The sequence below is a fragment of the Amblyomma maculatum genome, chromosome 11 (assembly GCF_055883805.1).
Source record: "Amblyomma maculatum isolate TAMU_Amacu chromosome 11, ASM5588380v1, whole genome shotgun sequence".
In the NCBI taxonomy this organism is placed as follows: domain Eukaryota; kingdom Metazoa; phylum Arthropoda; class Arachnida; order Ixodida; family Ixodidae; genus Amblyomma; species Amblyomma maculatum.
The window spans coordinates 27,097,689-27,112,783 of record NC_139354.1 but is presented as its reverse complement, the minus strand read 5'-3'; the positions used below and the strand labels follow the sequence as shown (position 1 = coordinate 27,112,783).

General features: G+C 43.2%; 1 protein-coding gene across 6 annotated transcripts in view; it reads right to left on the bottom strand.

Annotated features, from left to right (window-relative positions):
- LOC146173221 (uncharacterized) overlaps positions 1-15,095 on the bottom strand; it is a 49,256-nt gene that overhangs the window by 19,384 nt on the left and 14,777 nt on the right. For all 6 annotated transcript variants that reach the window (XM_084585077.1, XM_084585079.1, XM_084585080.1 and 3 more), the window contains exons 4-7: positions 10,522-10,693; positions 7,427-7,570; positions 4,943-5,039; positions 1,471-1,589 (exon numbers count right to left, since the gene is read on the bottom strand). In XM_084585077.1, coding sequence (XP_084441203.1) covers positions 1,471-1,589; positions 4,943-5,039; positions 7,427-7,570; positions 10,522-10,693 — 532 coding nt within the window. The remainder of the gene's footprint in view (positions 1-1,470; positions 1,590-4,942; positions 5,040-7,426; positions 7,571-10,521; positions 10,694-15,095) is intronic.

Sequence of the window (15,095 nt, the reverse complement as noted above, 5' to 3'; positions counted from 1 at the left end):
TCTTTTCTCACCAGTTTCGGTTTTGACAGCAGAGAGACGGCTGTGACGTCACAATCATGCCTTGATGCACGGCATGAAAAAACAGCTATATAATCGCTCATCCTTCACGTGTAGTGATTCCTGTTCTTGAGGCAGGCTGGCTTTATCATTGTAGTAAATTAAAATGACACAGCAATGATTATACCGCTGTATTTTCATCTCTCGTGTGACCTAGACTTGACTGTGACGTCACAGCCATAGCTCGGCTGTGCTGTTAAAACCGAAACAGGTGAGAAAAGAAATTCAATTACAGTGCAGTCCACTTATAACGATACCAGATATAGCGATATATCGCTTATAACGATCAAATTCTTGAGATTTAGCATTTTCCCCATTGCCCCCATGTAAAAATAAACCAGATATAACGATCGATTATTGGCGGTACATCGGATACAATGATAGCTTTATCGCCGCCCGATAGGTGTTTATCACGAAAATTTGACTGAATATTCAATAAAAGATAAAATGTTTAGAAGACAATGATTTTCAGGTTTTCTTAATATCGTTATAAGTGGACTGCACTGTATACATTATTCAGCAGTCGTAGGTGAATGTGACGTGGTGGTCCACGCACACTAATGTTCTAGGCATAATTACAAGTGATAAATCACGAACCCAAAAACTAGGTGCCTATTTAAGACAGGTTAAAAAGTCAGTTCGAATGAGATGCATTTTGAACCACTAAAATGGAGACAAGTGCGCTCGTTATGCAAGACCAAGTCCGGTCTTGCATAATGGATGCAAAGGCCGAATAACACTCAGACCACATTCCAAAACTGCCACAAGCCCCTCAAACAGCCCTATCTACTATTGGTCGACAGGTCTGCCAGTCAGAGGTCAAGTCAGAGTCAGTAGGAGCAGGGCTAGCTGATCGGTTTGTGACAGTTTTTGTGGTGCGATTGGAGCGTCACTCAACCCTGCAGTTATGCAACGTATTTTCACTTAATAACTGACGCCGCCTATAGCGACTACACCCAAAACCCCTTTTGTAGAATCTCGGCCATAGTGATGTTGAGGAGCAGGGTTCAATGATCACTCTCACCACACCTTACTTAGAGAAAACATTTGGGAAGTAGTTCATGCGTATGTTAGCCCACGCCGTGGTGCACTCTCGTACGATTGCAAGAAACAGTGACTCTGTACGGAATGCATGAAAAAATTCAGACACTGAAATGGGCTTCATAATATTTCAGTTGCACCCATATAGACGACACTGTGAACCAAGTACAAGTACCTAGTTCTCTGCATACGCGCTACACTACAGCCAAAAGTGGCGTAATTAAGTGAGGACACAAAGCAAACACAAGACAGGCTGGTACCCAACTCAACGTTTCCTGTGTATGTATCTTTGATGTTCTAGCTAGGTTGCCCTTTGCTATAATCCATCTTTACCCACACGCCAGCTCCACGAAGCAAGCGCCGTTCACATACCGTGTAATTCTGATTGTGCTCAGTACTGTGCAGGTGATTGCGAGCCATGGCAGAGTCTCCGCTCATCAACTTGCAGAGCTTGCAGTAATAGCCAGAGATTCCAACCAGGAACTGAACGCCTGCAGGACGGTAGAGGGCACTGGTGAACAACGCTTCGCGACAATTCAACAGCACGGTTACTCATGAGAACCACTGAAACAAAGCTGCCTGGGAAAAAAAAAAATGAAGCACCACCCTTAGAGTCAAGGCAGCCACGATTACGACGACTCGACCATTCCATGAAAACTGGTGCAATGATAGTATGCACCGGCTCAAGTCACAGCCATCATCCACATGGAGAAATTAATTTCTTAGAAAAGGGCAGAAAACCAAAGCCAGTAAAAAAACAAAAAAAATGCATTACAATGACAATGCGATATCACAAGGAATCTCTTGGCTAAGAAAATAATAGCCCCCCATGCTGCCGAACTTCTTTTTGCTTCGGTTTACACACCATGAATCCATTAAGCAAAGATGTGCCGGCTGTTCTAGAAACTTGTGTGCACAACTGCGTCAACATAAAGGCTGCTCATGACCGAGCCTACAACGGTGCTGCATTTTTTCATCTCCACCTGTAGGCAACTTATAAGCCCTGTATACATGGACTCAACAGAGTTGGGTTGAGTGTGCCTGTCCTGTAAAAAAAAAAAACGGTTGTCAGGTTCCGGTATAGGCAGTCGTGTCGAGTAAAGCAAGCGGTGGTGCGAGTCGAGTTAACTCGCTTGGCCCGCTTGTCTAAAACTATGTAGGTGCTGTCCAGACAGGCAGTAGAGTGAATAGAGAACACTGGGATCAAAAGCTTCCAGCGTGGCTAGGAGCGACAATGAAATTAAATGTTTTCCAACCTTCATCCAAAAAAAAAACCTTTCTATAGTAAAAGGCAACGGAATCAACCATTAAGGAAGCTTGCACAAAAGTGCAAATCTTGACACTAGGTGCCGCTACAATACTGACTCGCCAGAAACGAGTTCATGTAGACACCAAGCTGGTCAAGTAAGGGTGCCTTGCCTACCCGACGCTGACCCGACCTGTCGAGTCCATGTATACAAGGCTTATAGCCTGGGACTAGGCTCAGTTGAAGCATAAAGCACGAAATAAAACAGTAATCTCTCGTTAGAGGCCACCTAAGTGCAATCATATGGCCACAGGGGAAAGTTATACAGCTTTCCAGAAACTTAGGCGAGCAGCTTTCTACTTTGAGAAGCTGATCAATTCGGACATGGCCTGCCCTCTGTTAGCCATCCTGGTTAGCTTCAATGGCAGATAGGAGTAATTCGGAGAGGTGCCAGGCCCAATCACTTGGGCCAATTCCCACAACCGACCTTCAGCTACAAGACACGAAGTAGGAGAGGGCTCCGAATGATTTAGACCACCTGGGTTCCTTTCATATGCACTTCGGGGTCCCTCTTACCTTTTATGACTAATCCCGAAGCTTGATAACAAAGTTTTTTTCTAAAGAAATGTTTTAATATTGGAAGAGACCTGCTAGTTGTGCCAGCCGCATAATACCCAACAAAAATGGACACAGCAAGGGTTAAAGCCAACTGAATGCAACTCTACATACAAATTTATTTGTTCACGTAACGCAGCCAATATCTTGAGCCAGCTAAGTTTGAAGGTGAATTCGTTACTACAGGCATCTTTTGCTTGCACAAGAAAAAGTAGTTTCCCAGACGTTTCCCGGAGGATTTGTAATGTTCACAAAGATACACGACATTGTATCTTAGACAATTCAAAGATGCAGAACAAGAGCAAATAGCATCCATCAAACTCAAGCTAAGAATCTTTAGTGTATCAGAAAGAAAAAAAAAAATTGTGGTGGTTTAAGCACGGCTTGAACCTAGCGATAGAGCAAAAGCTGCGAGTGTTGCAGCGAATTTTTTTGCTAACATGTCAATTTAATGTGCCGCCGTCACAACATTAGATCGAACCTTCTGTCCTAGCAACGTTCGTCTCTACCAACTACCGAATTATCCGTCTTTCTCTTTTTTTTTCTTCCTTTATTTTTCTTCTTCCTTTCTTCTTGTTTTTCTTCTTCTTCCTTTCTTTCTTCTTTTTCTTTTCTTCTTTGTCTTCCACGGTGCCACGCCGACAGCTTGAAAACCTACCGTAGTGTAGCTTTCGCTACAAAAACCAGAGCTATGTTAATCCTTACCACGATATGGCAGGCAATATTAGTAAGCAATGGCTACAAATATACCTAAAGCTTTGAAATACAGTTTACCGTCCCATAGCGTGGCCTAGCTCCTATATATGCCAGACTATCAAATGAGTAAATACACTATCCCAAAAAGCAAGTGGACCAATATTTTTCACAACAAACTTGGAATGTAAGAGCACTCAACTATTTTACGCAAGCGAGAAGTAAAATAGCAACGATGGCTATACGAAAGGAGTGTGTCCTTGCTTGTATTAGGATCCGGACACGCGGTCCCTTTCTTTCCAGATACACACACGCGGCAAAGTCACAGCACTAGTCAACGACCTTAACTGACCGAATTTTGCTGGCAACATGTGCGTCGCACAAAGTGTAGTGTCAGTGCCAGCATTCCGCGCTTACAGATGAAACAAACCCAAAATTCGGCCAATCTTTTCTTTAAACTAACCTGCAGATCTCCCACATTCCAAAGTTTTGCTGCAGCAACCACATCCTTGTAATGCTGGCCAGATTTCACGGAGCAAAAGCATGACAGATATAAAACTTCTGTCAACGGGTGTGTTACAATATATTCTGCGAGAACATATGCATTTTGCTTGGAGACTAAAAAAAAAGAATGAGGGGTTGCTCACTGCACCGAACAGAATTCCGATGAATATCAAGCAAAACATTGCCACCATTTTCGTAAACAATGAGCCAATAATTTCTTTTCGCGTGAATATACAGTAAGTGAAGCAAGTAGGTTCATTGTCCCAGATCAACACACAGGTTATGAGGGAAGCTGTAGTGAAGGGCTCCGGATTAACCGAGACAAACTGGGGTTCTTCAGTATACCCTGGCATTGCAACGCACACGCATCATTTAGCATTTCATCTCCACCGAGACATGGCCACTACATTCGGGACCGAACCCGCAATCGTGGGACCAGCACATACTTTACGGCACAGCCACCGAGCCACTTTGCACGCGAATAAAAGCCACATTAAATAGTACAATGGTTGGACTAATGCTTTTCTACTCGCACTGAGCTTGGATTTTGTTACGTTTTGGACGGTAGTGCTCTCTACTCACTCTCAGTGGCCTTCCACTGTGTCATTAATATGGTAACCACCACCTGCAAAATGACTCGATACAAAAAGCTTTATTGAACATGCAATGCCACGCGCAACCCATGTCCAACCAGCATGCCTGCCAAATCTCGCAGGCGCACTAGAAAGCGTGCGTTCAAAAGGCATCGGACGCAGACAGAGCCCAAGCCAATGCTAGGAAGCTTACCTTTGACAGTAGATACAATTGTACGATGAAAGTTTTGCTTTGAAGACTGCTGCTGCTTTTCCATTTCAGCCCAAGGCCTTTCATGAGACGGCGTAGCCTGTGAGGGAGTATTGCAAGGAGGGGGTCGTTATTGGAAAAAGATAAAATTAAAAATGCAACGGACGATTACATCACACAGCGACAATTGAGCGCCGCAATCCAAGCGGTTTGGCGATTACACTGAGGTAAAGAATTTGAGAGATGCTTGTCTGTATGCATCGCACTCTTTACGAGGGTGCTGTTGCGGGCTTGTTGGTTAAAACAATGCTTGAAGGGGAACAGCCTAAATGTAAGACAGAGAGAGGAACGAACAACCCAGTGCTGTGTTTTTTGTTTCTAGCTTTGTCTCGTGGTTGCGCTGTTCCCCTTTAAACAAGGAGCTTTTTATTTTCCTCACAATCCAAAGAGAAGTTATCAGAAGAAGAGAAAGAAGAACCAAGAGCGAGCGGAGCTGTGCTTGTGGCTCTTGTTTCCTTTCTTCTGAGAAATCTTCTTTGGCTCGTGACTCCGTTGTAGCTGTGTTTCACTCAGTTACACCAGCACAAATGGTGACGCAGCTCCACCGCCGAACGAACGCATAAAAGCTGCGCAAGTAATAAAAAGCTTTTTCTAGATAGCTGGCTTATCACTGTACAAAGCAAGTGCTCCTTTTCACGTGTACAGTAAGAACAAAGATGCAACAACTGAGACCACCACAAGTGACATGCAGAGGTCATGGGTTTGAAATCCCAATGAAGGTGAGGCATGGCTGTCTTACAAATTTACCATGTTGCATCTAAATGTTATTGCAACAAACTTTTCACCCTAATCAACACCACCCTAAAAAAAAAAAAAAAAAAAAAAAAAAAAAGGGTATATATTTTTTTTATGGTACCATCGCCCGCAGTGACTTGGCTTCTTTCTCATGTAGAAGTGCCCATTGGAACGTGCAAATTTGGGAAAAGGTGCAATGCCTTCAAGGGACAGTAAAAATGATTTCATACACAAATAGTTTTTGTTTTTCCAGCAAGTACAGTTTACAGTCAAAGCCTTTCTGGGAGTGCGCAGAGATATTTAGCAGAGTTGTTTACATTCAAGATGATTTCATCAGCACCTGTCATATTCTAAGCTGACTTTATGTCAGCTATGGATAGCAGCAAGAAATATTTCACAAAATACTAAGCTTACTGGCAACCCTTCCTACATTTTGATGCAGGCACATTTTATCACCTCTGTTACCATTTTCCACATACTCAAAAAATGGAAGAAGAAAGAAAATGACACGATGCCATGATCGTTCCGAGTGCCCCTTAAAAAAAATCCCACTGTTTAAAGTTACAATCTACTACCAGCGTGACACTTGGTATTGAAATTTTCTTCATGTACATGAAGCAATCACCACTAGCATTTTCTAATGCTAACTTGATAAAATGTTTCTGAAGTGTGTACCAACTACATAGAAAAAAAAAAAAAAAGAAAACTAAATTTCGGAAGGGGAATGGCAAGAGATGTAAGAAAGTGGCTCAACTAACAATACAACTAATGAGTAGACTGCCAAGGCAATGTACTTGCCAGCCAATACGACCAAATTATACACAATCCATTAGTTCGCCATGCAAGTAGTTACCGCAAGTGACAATGGCATCCCCAGTTTCCGTGTCTTGCAAATAAATGAGCAACAGAGAAAAAGCTATACTTTATCACGGCTTCTTCAACGGCTTCTCCAATTCACAGCAATTACTGGAATTCACTTTGGGGAAAGCAGCATTTTTTTTTCCTGCACATTATGGACACCCTTCTCTGCACATTATGGACCCCAAGACATGTAAAACATTGACGCTCTGATCAGGTGTGCTACCCAAGAGATAGTATGCAACTCTTACTGACAAACGTGAATGGACATATAGAAACGGGCCCACCCAAATGCCATTTAAGAGCAGTAGTTGTGTTAAATGGCTTCAAGCCATTTTGCGACATGGCATTTTGGCAAGCTGGAACTAAGCAATGTCCTTCCAAGAAAAATGAGTCCCTGAGTTAGTGATCAGGGCACTTTTTCTAACACATAACATGCTTCATCCAATGTGATTCAAATAAACTTATACTCGTAAAATAAAAAAAGTTCAGCCAAACACAACAAATGTACACAGTTCGCGAAAAGCAGTAAGAACAAAGAGACAACATAAACAATAAGACAAACAAAGATACCCCAGAAGCCAACATACAACTCGCATGCAGTCAGTGTCGACTGCATCATTCATACTGCTTTTTGCATTGTTCCACCAGTTATACCGTAGTGCTTTTTATTATTCTGCAGCTATCCATAAATAGGATGACAGTACTAACAATACCAAAACAGTATTGATCAGTATACGTACATACAGGTTGCCAAAGAGTACACACAAAGAATATGGAATGCAAGGTGAGTATGAAGTAATATTAACGCGCCCGCAGAACGCAGCTGCTTACCTCCTTGTGCTTGGGCGAGTGCAAGTGGCGGAACATATCGTTTATCGTCGGCAACACCACGTTGCATGTCTGGCACCAGTGGTCACGTGGGTCTTCGTAGAAAAACTTGATGCCGGCCGTGTCGGGGCTCTCGGCAGCCAGAGCCTGTCAGAGCCAGATCCGCCCAGTGACGCTCGCCCACAATGCGCTCCATAAACATGCTTCACAAACACGACCCCCACATCCTCTCGACACACACTGCACGCCTGCCTAGGCTTCCTCAGACATCCGCAATGGCGCACCTGTCCCTGACAAGAAGACATCAAGTGTCAAGCTTCCTGAAATGACCGCTTGAAACTCCCAATGCCGTAAACATAGATGCTATCTATTAAGAGGTACCTATTATTATTACTGCTACTAGAACATAATTGGCTATAGGTCAAAGCTCAAAACATTCTCTACTGCATCTATGTTTTTGGCCCAGTCTGATGCTCAGCAGAAAACTGAAGTAAATGCTGTTTCCAGCTCTACAGCTGGCTGCTACTATATACCGTACAACAGACACTTATGAAAGACAATTATCAAGTTTTTTTTTTCTTTTTTTCTTTCTACAAAAGAGGCACTCAGCAAGTGCTTCATGCATTTAGTCAAAACCAGTTTAGCAAACTTCGATCTGCCTGGCGCAAATTAAGAGCTTTCAAACGTATTGACAATGCATGTCAACTCGACGCTCGTGCAGTTCTGGCAAAGGGATTCAAAAGCACTTGGTGTTTAAGCCGGAAAAACAAGACAAGCACTAACTGAACATGCTAAAAACAAGGCACGCCGAAGACTCCATTTGGTACGTACCAATCCTTCCGAGTAGCATAAGAGTGGATCGACGGAAGAAAGACTACAAAAACTATTGCGAAAGAGGAGTCTTGCAATCTACAACCGGTAGCGTCTAAAAACTGCGTTACATCAACTCAACTATACTATGTACATTAACGACAACACATTTATATATATATATTTTTTTTTGCCTGAAGAGTCTGAACCGTGATCCATACAAGCTATCAAAGTGCCTTGATATAGGAAGCTGCACATATTCAAAAGCTGTAGTTACAGTGTTAACTTCCTTCTGCTGAGGAAAAAAGAAAAGCCTTATTCAAGTAGAAACACAGGAAAACTTTTTGCGTACATTATTACCGTTAAAAGCAGTGCGAACTAGTAGCCACATTCTTCTTTGCAAGTGCATAAAAAAGTACCACTGATGAAGTCAGAACGAGGAAATACAGAGATCGAAAGACGTCTCATCAGAGTGACAAAGAGCTGCAATAAAAAAAGTTATTGTAGAAATAGGCAGACATCATATTTAAAACGAACAGGACTTCCTGGTCAATTTCCTCAGCAGTAATTGGCACCGCTGTGCCCCAATCTTTCCCTGTATTTCTGATCTTTCACCATTACAAGGCCAAATATGATTCGTGCTCATAAAATCCTTTGCCAGCACAAGGACAGCAAGAGACAAAAACAACACACAGGCAAAGGACAGGCACTAAACATCCGAGTAACTTCATTTGCAATGTGTACAAATGATACTGCTAATTATTAATAAGAAGGGACACCAAATAAGTAGCTGCCCCTTTTGCATCTTTCAAACAGTGCCCGAGACATCGGCACACATAAATCACCACGCGAAATTTGGCTGCACACGCTAAATAACTTGACTTCAAATTTTCTCTCCAGCTGTTCCTTTTCAACCGCTGAATGTGACATCGCGGATAAGTTGCAACAAAAGCGATGTCACATGAGGCATAGGAAAGTTGGTAAAATTGCCGCCTTGTTATTTTAGTTCGCTCAAACTGTCACGCCATCCCAGCCCAAAAATCCAGAATGGCAACAAATGGGCAAACAGCTGTCAAATGAACAAAGAGTGCCATCAAAGCCTCTCTTCAAACCCAAAACAAAATGAATTAATAAACTATTTATCAGGCTGAGGCAAATTCCACATGGCGATTTATGTTTACTGATGTCTTCAGAAGAAGAAACACCGGAAATTGCTCTCCCTACCCTTCAAGCGAAACTAAAAATTCCGCTGCATTTAAGAGGAGCTTTTAGGCAAGTCTGCTTAAAATGTTTTGACATAACTGCAGCGTAAAAGGGACGTTAACACACAAGAAAGGTTACGCTAATGGGCACTGATGGTGCAACGAGTCCTCAGGTCGGATCATTTTTCTCTGTGTTGCAATCATGTCCAAACAATCCTCGGACCTTCATTTGTATACTATAAGCTGTTAAAAGAATGCCCTTGATAACATCTTCCCCGTTTCTTTCCAGTAAGAAAACTGCATTTCACTTGCAAAACTTACAAACTTTCATTCCAAACCCCAGCTCAAACTGAAACCACTTGCCTGCCAGCATCATCTCCACACCAGAGCCGAAAGCCGTCAAGTTCATGTTTTTGCATCACACCAGTTAAAACTTTCCTAGTGCTACTTCCTCGGGTCTATTAGTTTGCAAGAGCAATATGCTTTCCTAACCTGTTCTGCTTTTAGCAATACTTGATAACCGAGTGCTTTTAAAACGCTCACTAATCACGAGTTACTGGCGCGTCGTGTCATTTATTCACGCTGTGCAGCCAGGGATTCTGGGTCACGCAATGAAGAAGTGGGACAAATTTTACTGCGAGGTTCAGCATTTTATCGACCTCACAAAAAAATCTGCCCCACAACTTCATCATGCAACCCAGTACTTGCGGCAGCTAGACCTAAATAAATGCTACCTACTAGTGACCCATGCTGCAGCAAACATAACAATTTTGTGTCTGTCTCCTTACCTTGTCCCTATAAGAGTTTGCGTCGTTATCAAAAGTGTTGCCATCTCCCTAACCTCGAATTGTACGATTGGTGGAAACGCCGGTAAAAGGAAGTGGTAGTGACATCTGGTTCCGGCATCTCCGCCAATCAGATAACTCGAGGTCAGGGAGATAGCGACAACTTTCGATATTGGCACACACCCTGAATACGGACTCTACTATAGCAATGTGAGGGGGCATGAAACTAACAAGTCAACTGGATGCTTAGTGCCTCTCCTTTCACTGCTATGAGGAAGGACTACAGGCCCAGCCGACTCACCTCTTCCTCCAGCTTCTTCTTGTAGGCAATAGCCTCCATCTTGACCTTCTGCGGGACCTTAAAGATCTTGCGTGACACCTCCTCCATGTTGCTGTTCAGTTCCATCACTTGCTTCTTCACATCTTCGTACATGCTGCTGCTCTCCAGCAGCAAGGGGTCCCTGTGACCATCCCTAGGAGAGTGCCCCCAACCAAACACTGTAGTCACACACCCTCATCCATGCAGAGGGACTCAGAGGAGCAACTTTGGAGTAGGAAAAGTCAACAACAAGAAAAAGAGAATGGTGCCATTGGAGAGCAGAGGGCCTGCAATGTGGCGTGCTTTCTTTCAGCACCCGAATCTTCGCAGGGCCAATGGCATTCAGCAGAAAAAAGCAGCATATGCTAGGATTAGCTTGCGCAACCTAATGGTCTAGCCAGCAAGAAATTACAAAAAAATTCTAGGAGGCACTATGGCTTTTGGCTACTGATTAATAAATGTTTAGATACTTTAGCCAATTTAGCCAATGTTTACTTGTTATGTGGCCACTGGATTGATTTACGACCTTTCTGGATTGGTTTACGGCTATGTTTAGATACTTTAGCCAATGTTGGTTTGTTATGTGGCTAGTATTGAATAGGCTGTGGATCTGTCTCATTTGTCACATTTCTTCAGACGCCACTTATGAGCAAAGAAAGGCTTTTGCTTAAAAGTTCTTGCAGGCTTCGTTCCCTCCCCCAACGACAAATATGTGTATCCCACTCACTTTCATTCCTTCTAACTGTACTAGTTGCAGCCACGAACTTGAAGTACTGGAACCAAGAACACAGTACGAAAGCATCTTTATAAGTTGCGACCATGGCTGTGAGAGATATGACGCATTGATGCGCAAACTCCGACACGACGTTGCTGATCAGGAGGCTCCAGCTCCTGCTAAGCACATGGTCAAGCACTGCGTCGTCTACTCAGGCTTTTCACTGGCATAGGAGTGTCGACTGGTTAAGTAGGCTGTTCCAATACACGCAAAGACAGTGAAAGTGAACACTGACAACTTCTACTTCTGTAACCGTAACAAGCAACCATCAATGCAGAATCATGTACAAATGGCACAAAATTGCATCTTCCTGGTCCCTGCGACTGTTGAACGGCAATTCCATTTGCTGCCTCGTCAGGGAGGCCATATGATGTGTGACCGTTTCTGATGCAGAGGGGTCAACCAAAACTTTTCAAACATGTTTTATGACAAAGCTTGCACAGGCAGAACAGTTCCATTTATTTTGTTTTTGTTTTGACCTTACAATTTTTCGCTGCAAAGTCAAATCTTAAACAACCATTTCTATGTTAGACAATGCTACATGAGCTTACTCGTTCTAAAGTAAAGGTTAAAATAATCTTTGCACTACTTGTGACCACACACAGACATGGTATAGTGAACTGAAAAAATAAAACAAAATTTGTAGGAATAAATTATTTCTCACAAACACACAGAAAAAGTGACGCGAAAGTTGCACTCTCACTAGGCCTAGAAGCTCATAAATTGTCAAACAAAATAAGAAACAGGCAAATTTATCACTCACCAGTTTCGCAGTAGGTGCGATAAGATGAAGTGGAAACTGCACGCACCATTCATAGCCCATGGACATATTGTGAAGCATAGTAATGATGACAAATTCACTACAAAGCAAGGGTCCCAACTTCAGCGAGTACTGTCTTCCCGACACGGATTTCCACCCTTGCTATAGTCTCTGCAGCACAGCCGCTCAGTGCTTCCCATAGAGGAATTCTTAACCGTCGCACTAATGGATGTTGTTCCCCTATACGGTTTGTAGAAGGCCTTTGGTTCCTACTTCCAAACCAAGTGCGCCATAGTGTTTGCACAGTCACGTCTGCTCACCGCCAGCGGATGAAAAGCAAACAATGAGGTGCGCAGGAACCTATTTAAGTGCCGAACGCGCTCTTGACAGGTTGGGAAGGCCTGTAGGTTTCACAGTGCAGCACTGAAATGCGATATCTACCGTAGTGCACAACCAACCCTGTAAAAACATTCAGCCTCTAGTTTTTAAAGCTTCGGAGCGACAGCAAGATCTTGTTGCAAGAACATTACTTACTAGGAAAGTTTGGTGGCAGAAACCGAGCTCTGATCAAACACGTTGCTCATACCAACAATTCTCGAGATTTGGTTCCCTCACTGCACCCTATCTAGCAGACTTTGAGGCATGAAAAGTATACGTAATAAATAAGTGGCTCACCAAGGGTTCTATTTCCACAGTAAGTGTGAGAAACAAATGCCATACTATATTGGGCACGAGTGCGTAACGTGATGCCACGTCTCGGCAGCATCCATGTAATGCATTAAGTGGCACGCTGCACAGCTGTTGTCTTTTGATTTCCCAGCCAGTTTAGTTGTGTGCAAATATGTCATTTATCTATTTCTTTACTTAGCATTCACTCTTGTCAGGGCCTACTTAGGGTTATTTTGAGGTATTAGGCCCCTTTATTTAGCAAGAAGGAACTTCGACGAGTGAGTGAGCCGGCGAGTTTTAACCGCTGCTTCGACCATGTGTGCGGACCAGTGTTATTGTAGCCGTTATGGAAAGAACTGAAGTTGCGAAACCATCAGAGGTTAAGCAGTGTCTAAGTCTTGGTAATAAAGTTCCTCCGAGACAGGAACAGAGCTGTCCGGTGCCCGACCGATTAGGAGTGTTCCCGGACATAAGCAGCAGAAGTAGCGCCATTTGGCTGCTCTCTTGAACATACTAGAGTAGTCAAACCGGGCGATGCAGACAATGCGAAGAAATCTTTAAATGCAACTGTGCAGAGTGTTTCGTGCTGCAAATTCTTGCACACTGACTACAATCATTGCTACATGAGCTTTGGGTGAATATTTGTTTACTACACACAGATCATAACATATATTTGGCTCTTATCTGCAATGCCCTTGGTTGTCTATTTTTTCTCAGGCATTTGAAACTACTACTTCAGTACTGGCTGAAACGCTTAAGTCAATTAATTCATCATGCATGCCACTGCACGTTACTGCAGGGTCTTTTAGTTTGTTTCAGCGAAACTTTCACCGTCAAGCGTCAATGAGTCCATTGAGAAGAAATTCAAGACCTCTTAGGTTTTAGATGGGCCTTCCTTGCTCTGGATGAGTGCTGCTCCATGAAGAAACCAGCACCTTTCGCACTGTGCCAGTAATCAGCCTTCTTCAGCTTCAGAAGTGCTAAGCACACAGATGTGAGCGTGCACCCATTAATCGGCCACTACTCACGGAACTCTTCAGCACCGAGTACATAAACGAAACCATGCTAGCTGATATGCTTGCTGCACATGTAAAAATGACCATTCGCTCCTTCGCCCATTCGCAGCTCGACTAATCAAGCTTCTCTCGCAGCTTCGTTTTTGGGTAGAAACGGGAGCTTACACGTGACGCCGTAGTTCAAGTCTCGCCATGGCAAGAGGCCATGGCAACAGCTTAAACAAACTGCAGCAGCTGTAGTGACAATGCAACATCAGGAAAAGCGAAGCTGACGCTCAATATATAAAGAAAAAAAAAAAAGAGTAGCACGACTTTAACCTAAACACTGCACATAAATACAATTGACCAGCAACAGTAAAAGGAGACACGTGATCCCCTTGGCTGCTTCTTCAGGAACACACTAGTGCCGCTCGTTACACCGGTGGGCCTCGCGTTCAAGAGAGCAAGGCACAAAAGCTGAGGTTTTACTTTAGCGCACTGTAATTTAAATTAGGCAGTTAAATTAGGCAATGCGAAGAGTTGACTTGTTGTGCTAACTAGTGCCTAACTAATGCCCCCAAGTTCCACGCCTTGTGTACAATAACAAAGCAAAACCAGGAGGTTGTTTGTGGAATCAACGCATCCACTCTGCTCTAGAAAGCACCTCTCAGCATTCAAGCTAGTTCCCTAAGGGGTGACAGAATGTGAATGCTGATAGAGCTACAGAAGGTGCTTTAACTAAGCTGTCCTGAACAAGCAGAAAATTGAAAGGGAAATGAGGGGCTTGTTATGATACAATTAAAGGAGCCAACAGTCTACGAGAGTCCAAGGTAAACGTATGGGGATATTATTATTTTTTTGTGTGCATGTGTTTTAGTTGATCTTGACCAAAATTAGTCTGTGATGATTTTAGGGACAAAGAATATAAATGCAAAGCGGAAGAAAAAACAATGCGCTAATGGTGAGACGAACCCACGACCTCCAAATATCGCATTCAGTGCTCTACCAACTGAGCTACAACAACGGCTGTTCAACCTTCCGCTTTCTTGGGTATTTATGTTGACTGTAAAAGAAACCTGAGAGTGTTCACCAGCGCCACCCTCATCCACAGCGTTGGATGAGGAACATCCTATTATACCGCAAGCATCACGTAGCACGTGATAATTAGGGAGCCGAGACCCTCGCAAGCTATTAGGCAGAAAATTGAAAGGGAATGTATCCATCAGCGCATTGTTTTTCCTTCCGCTTTGCATTTATATTCTCTCCACCTAAAATCATCACACGACTAATTCTGGTCAAGATCAACTAAAAAAAGCTAAAAAAATAACATAATATCCCCATACGTTTACCTTGCACT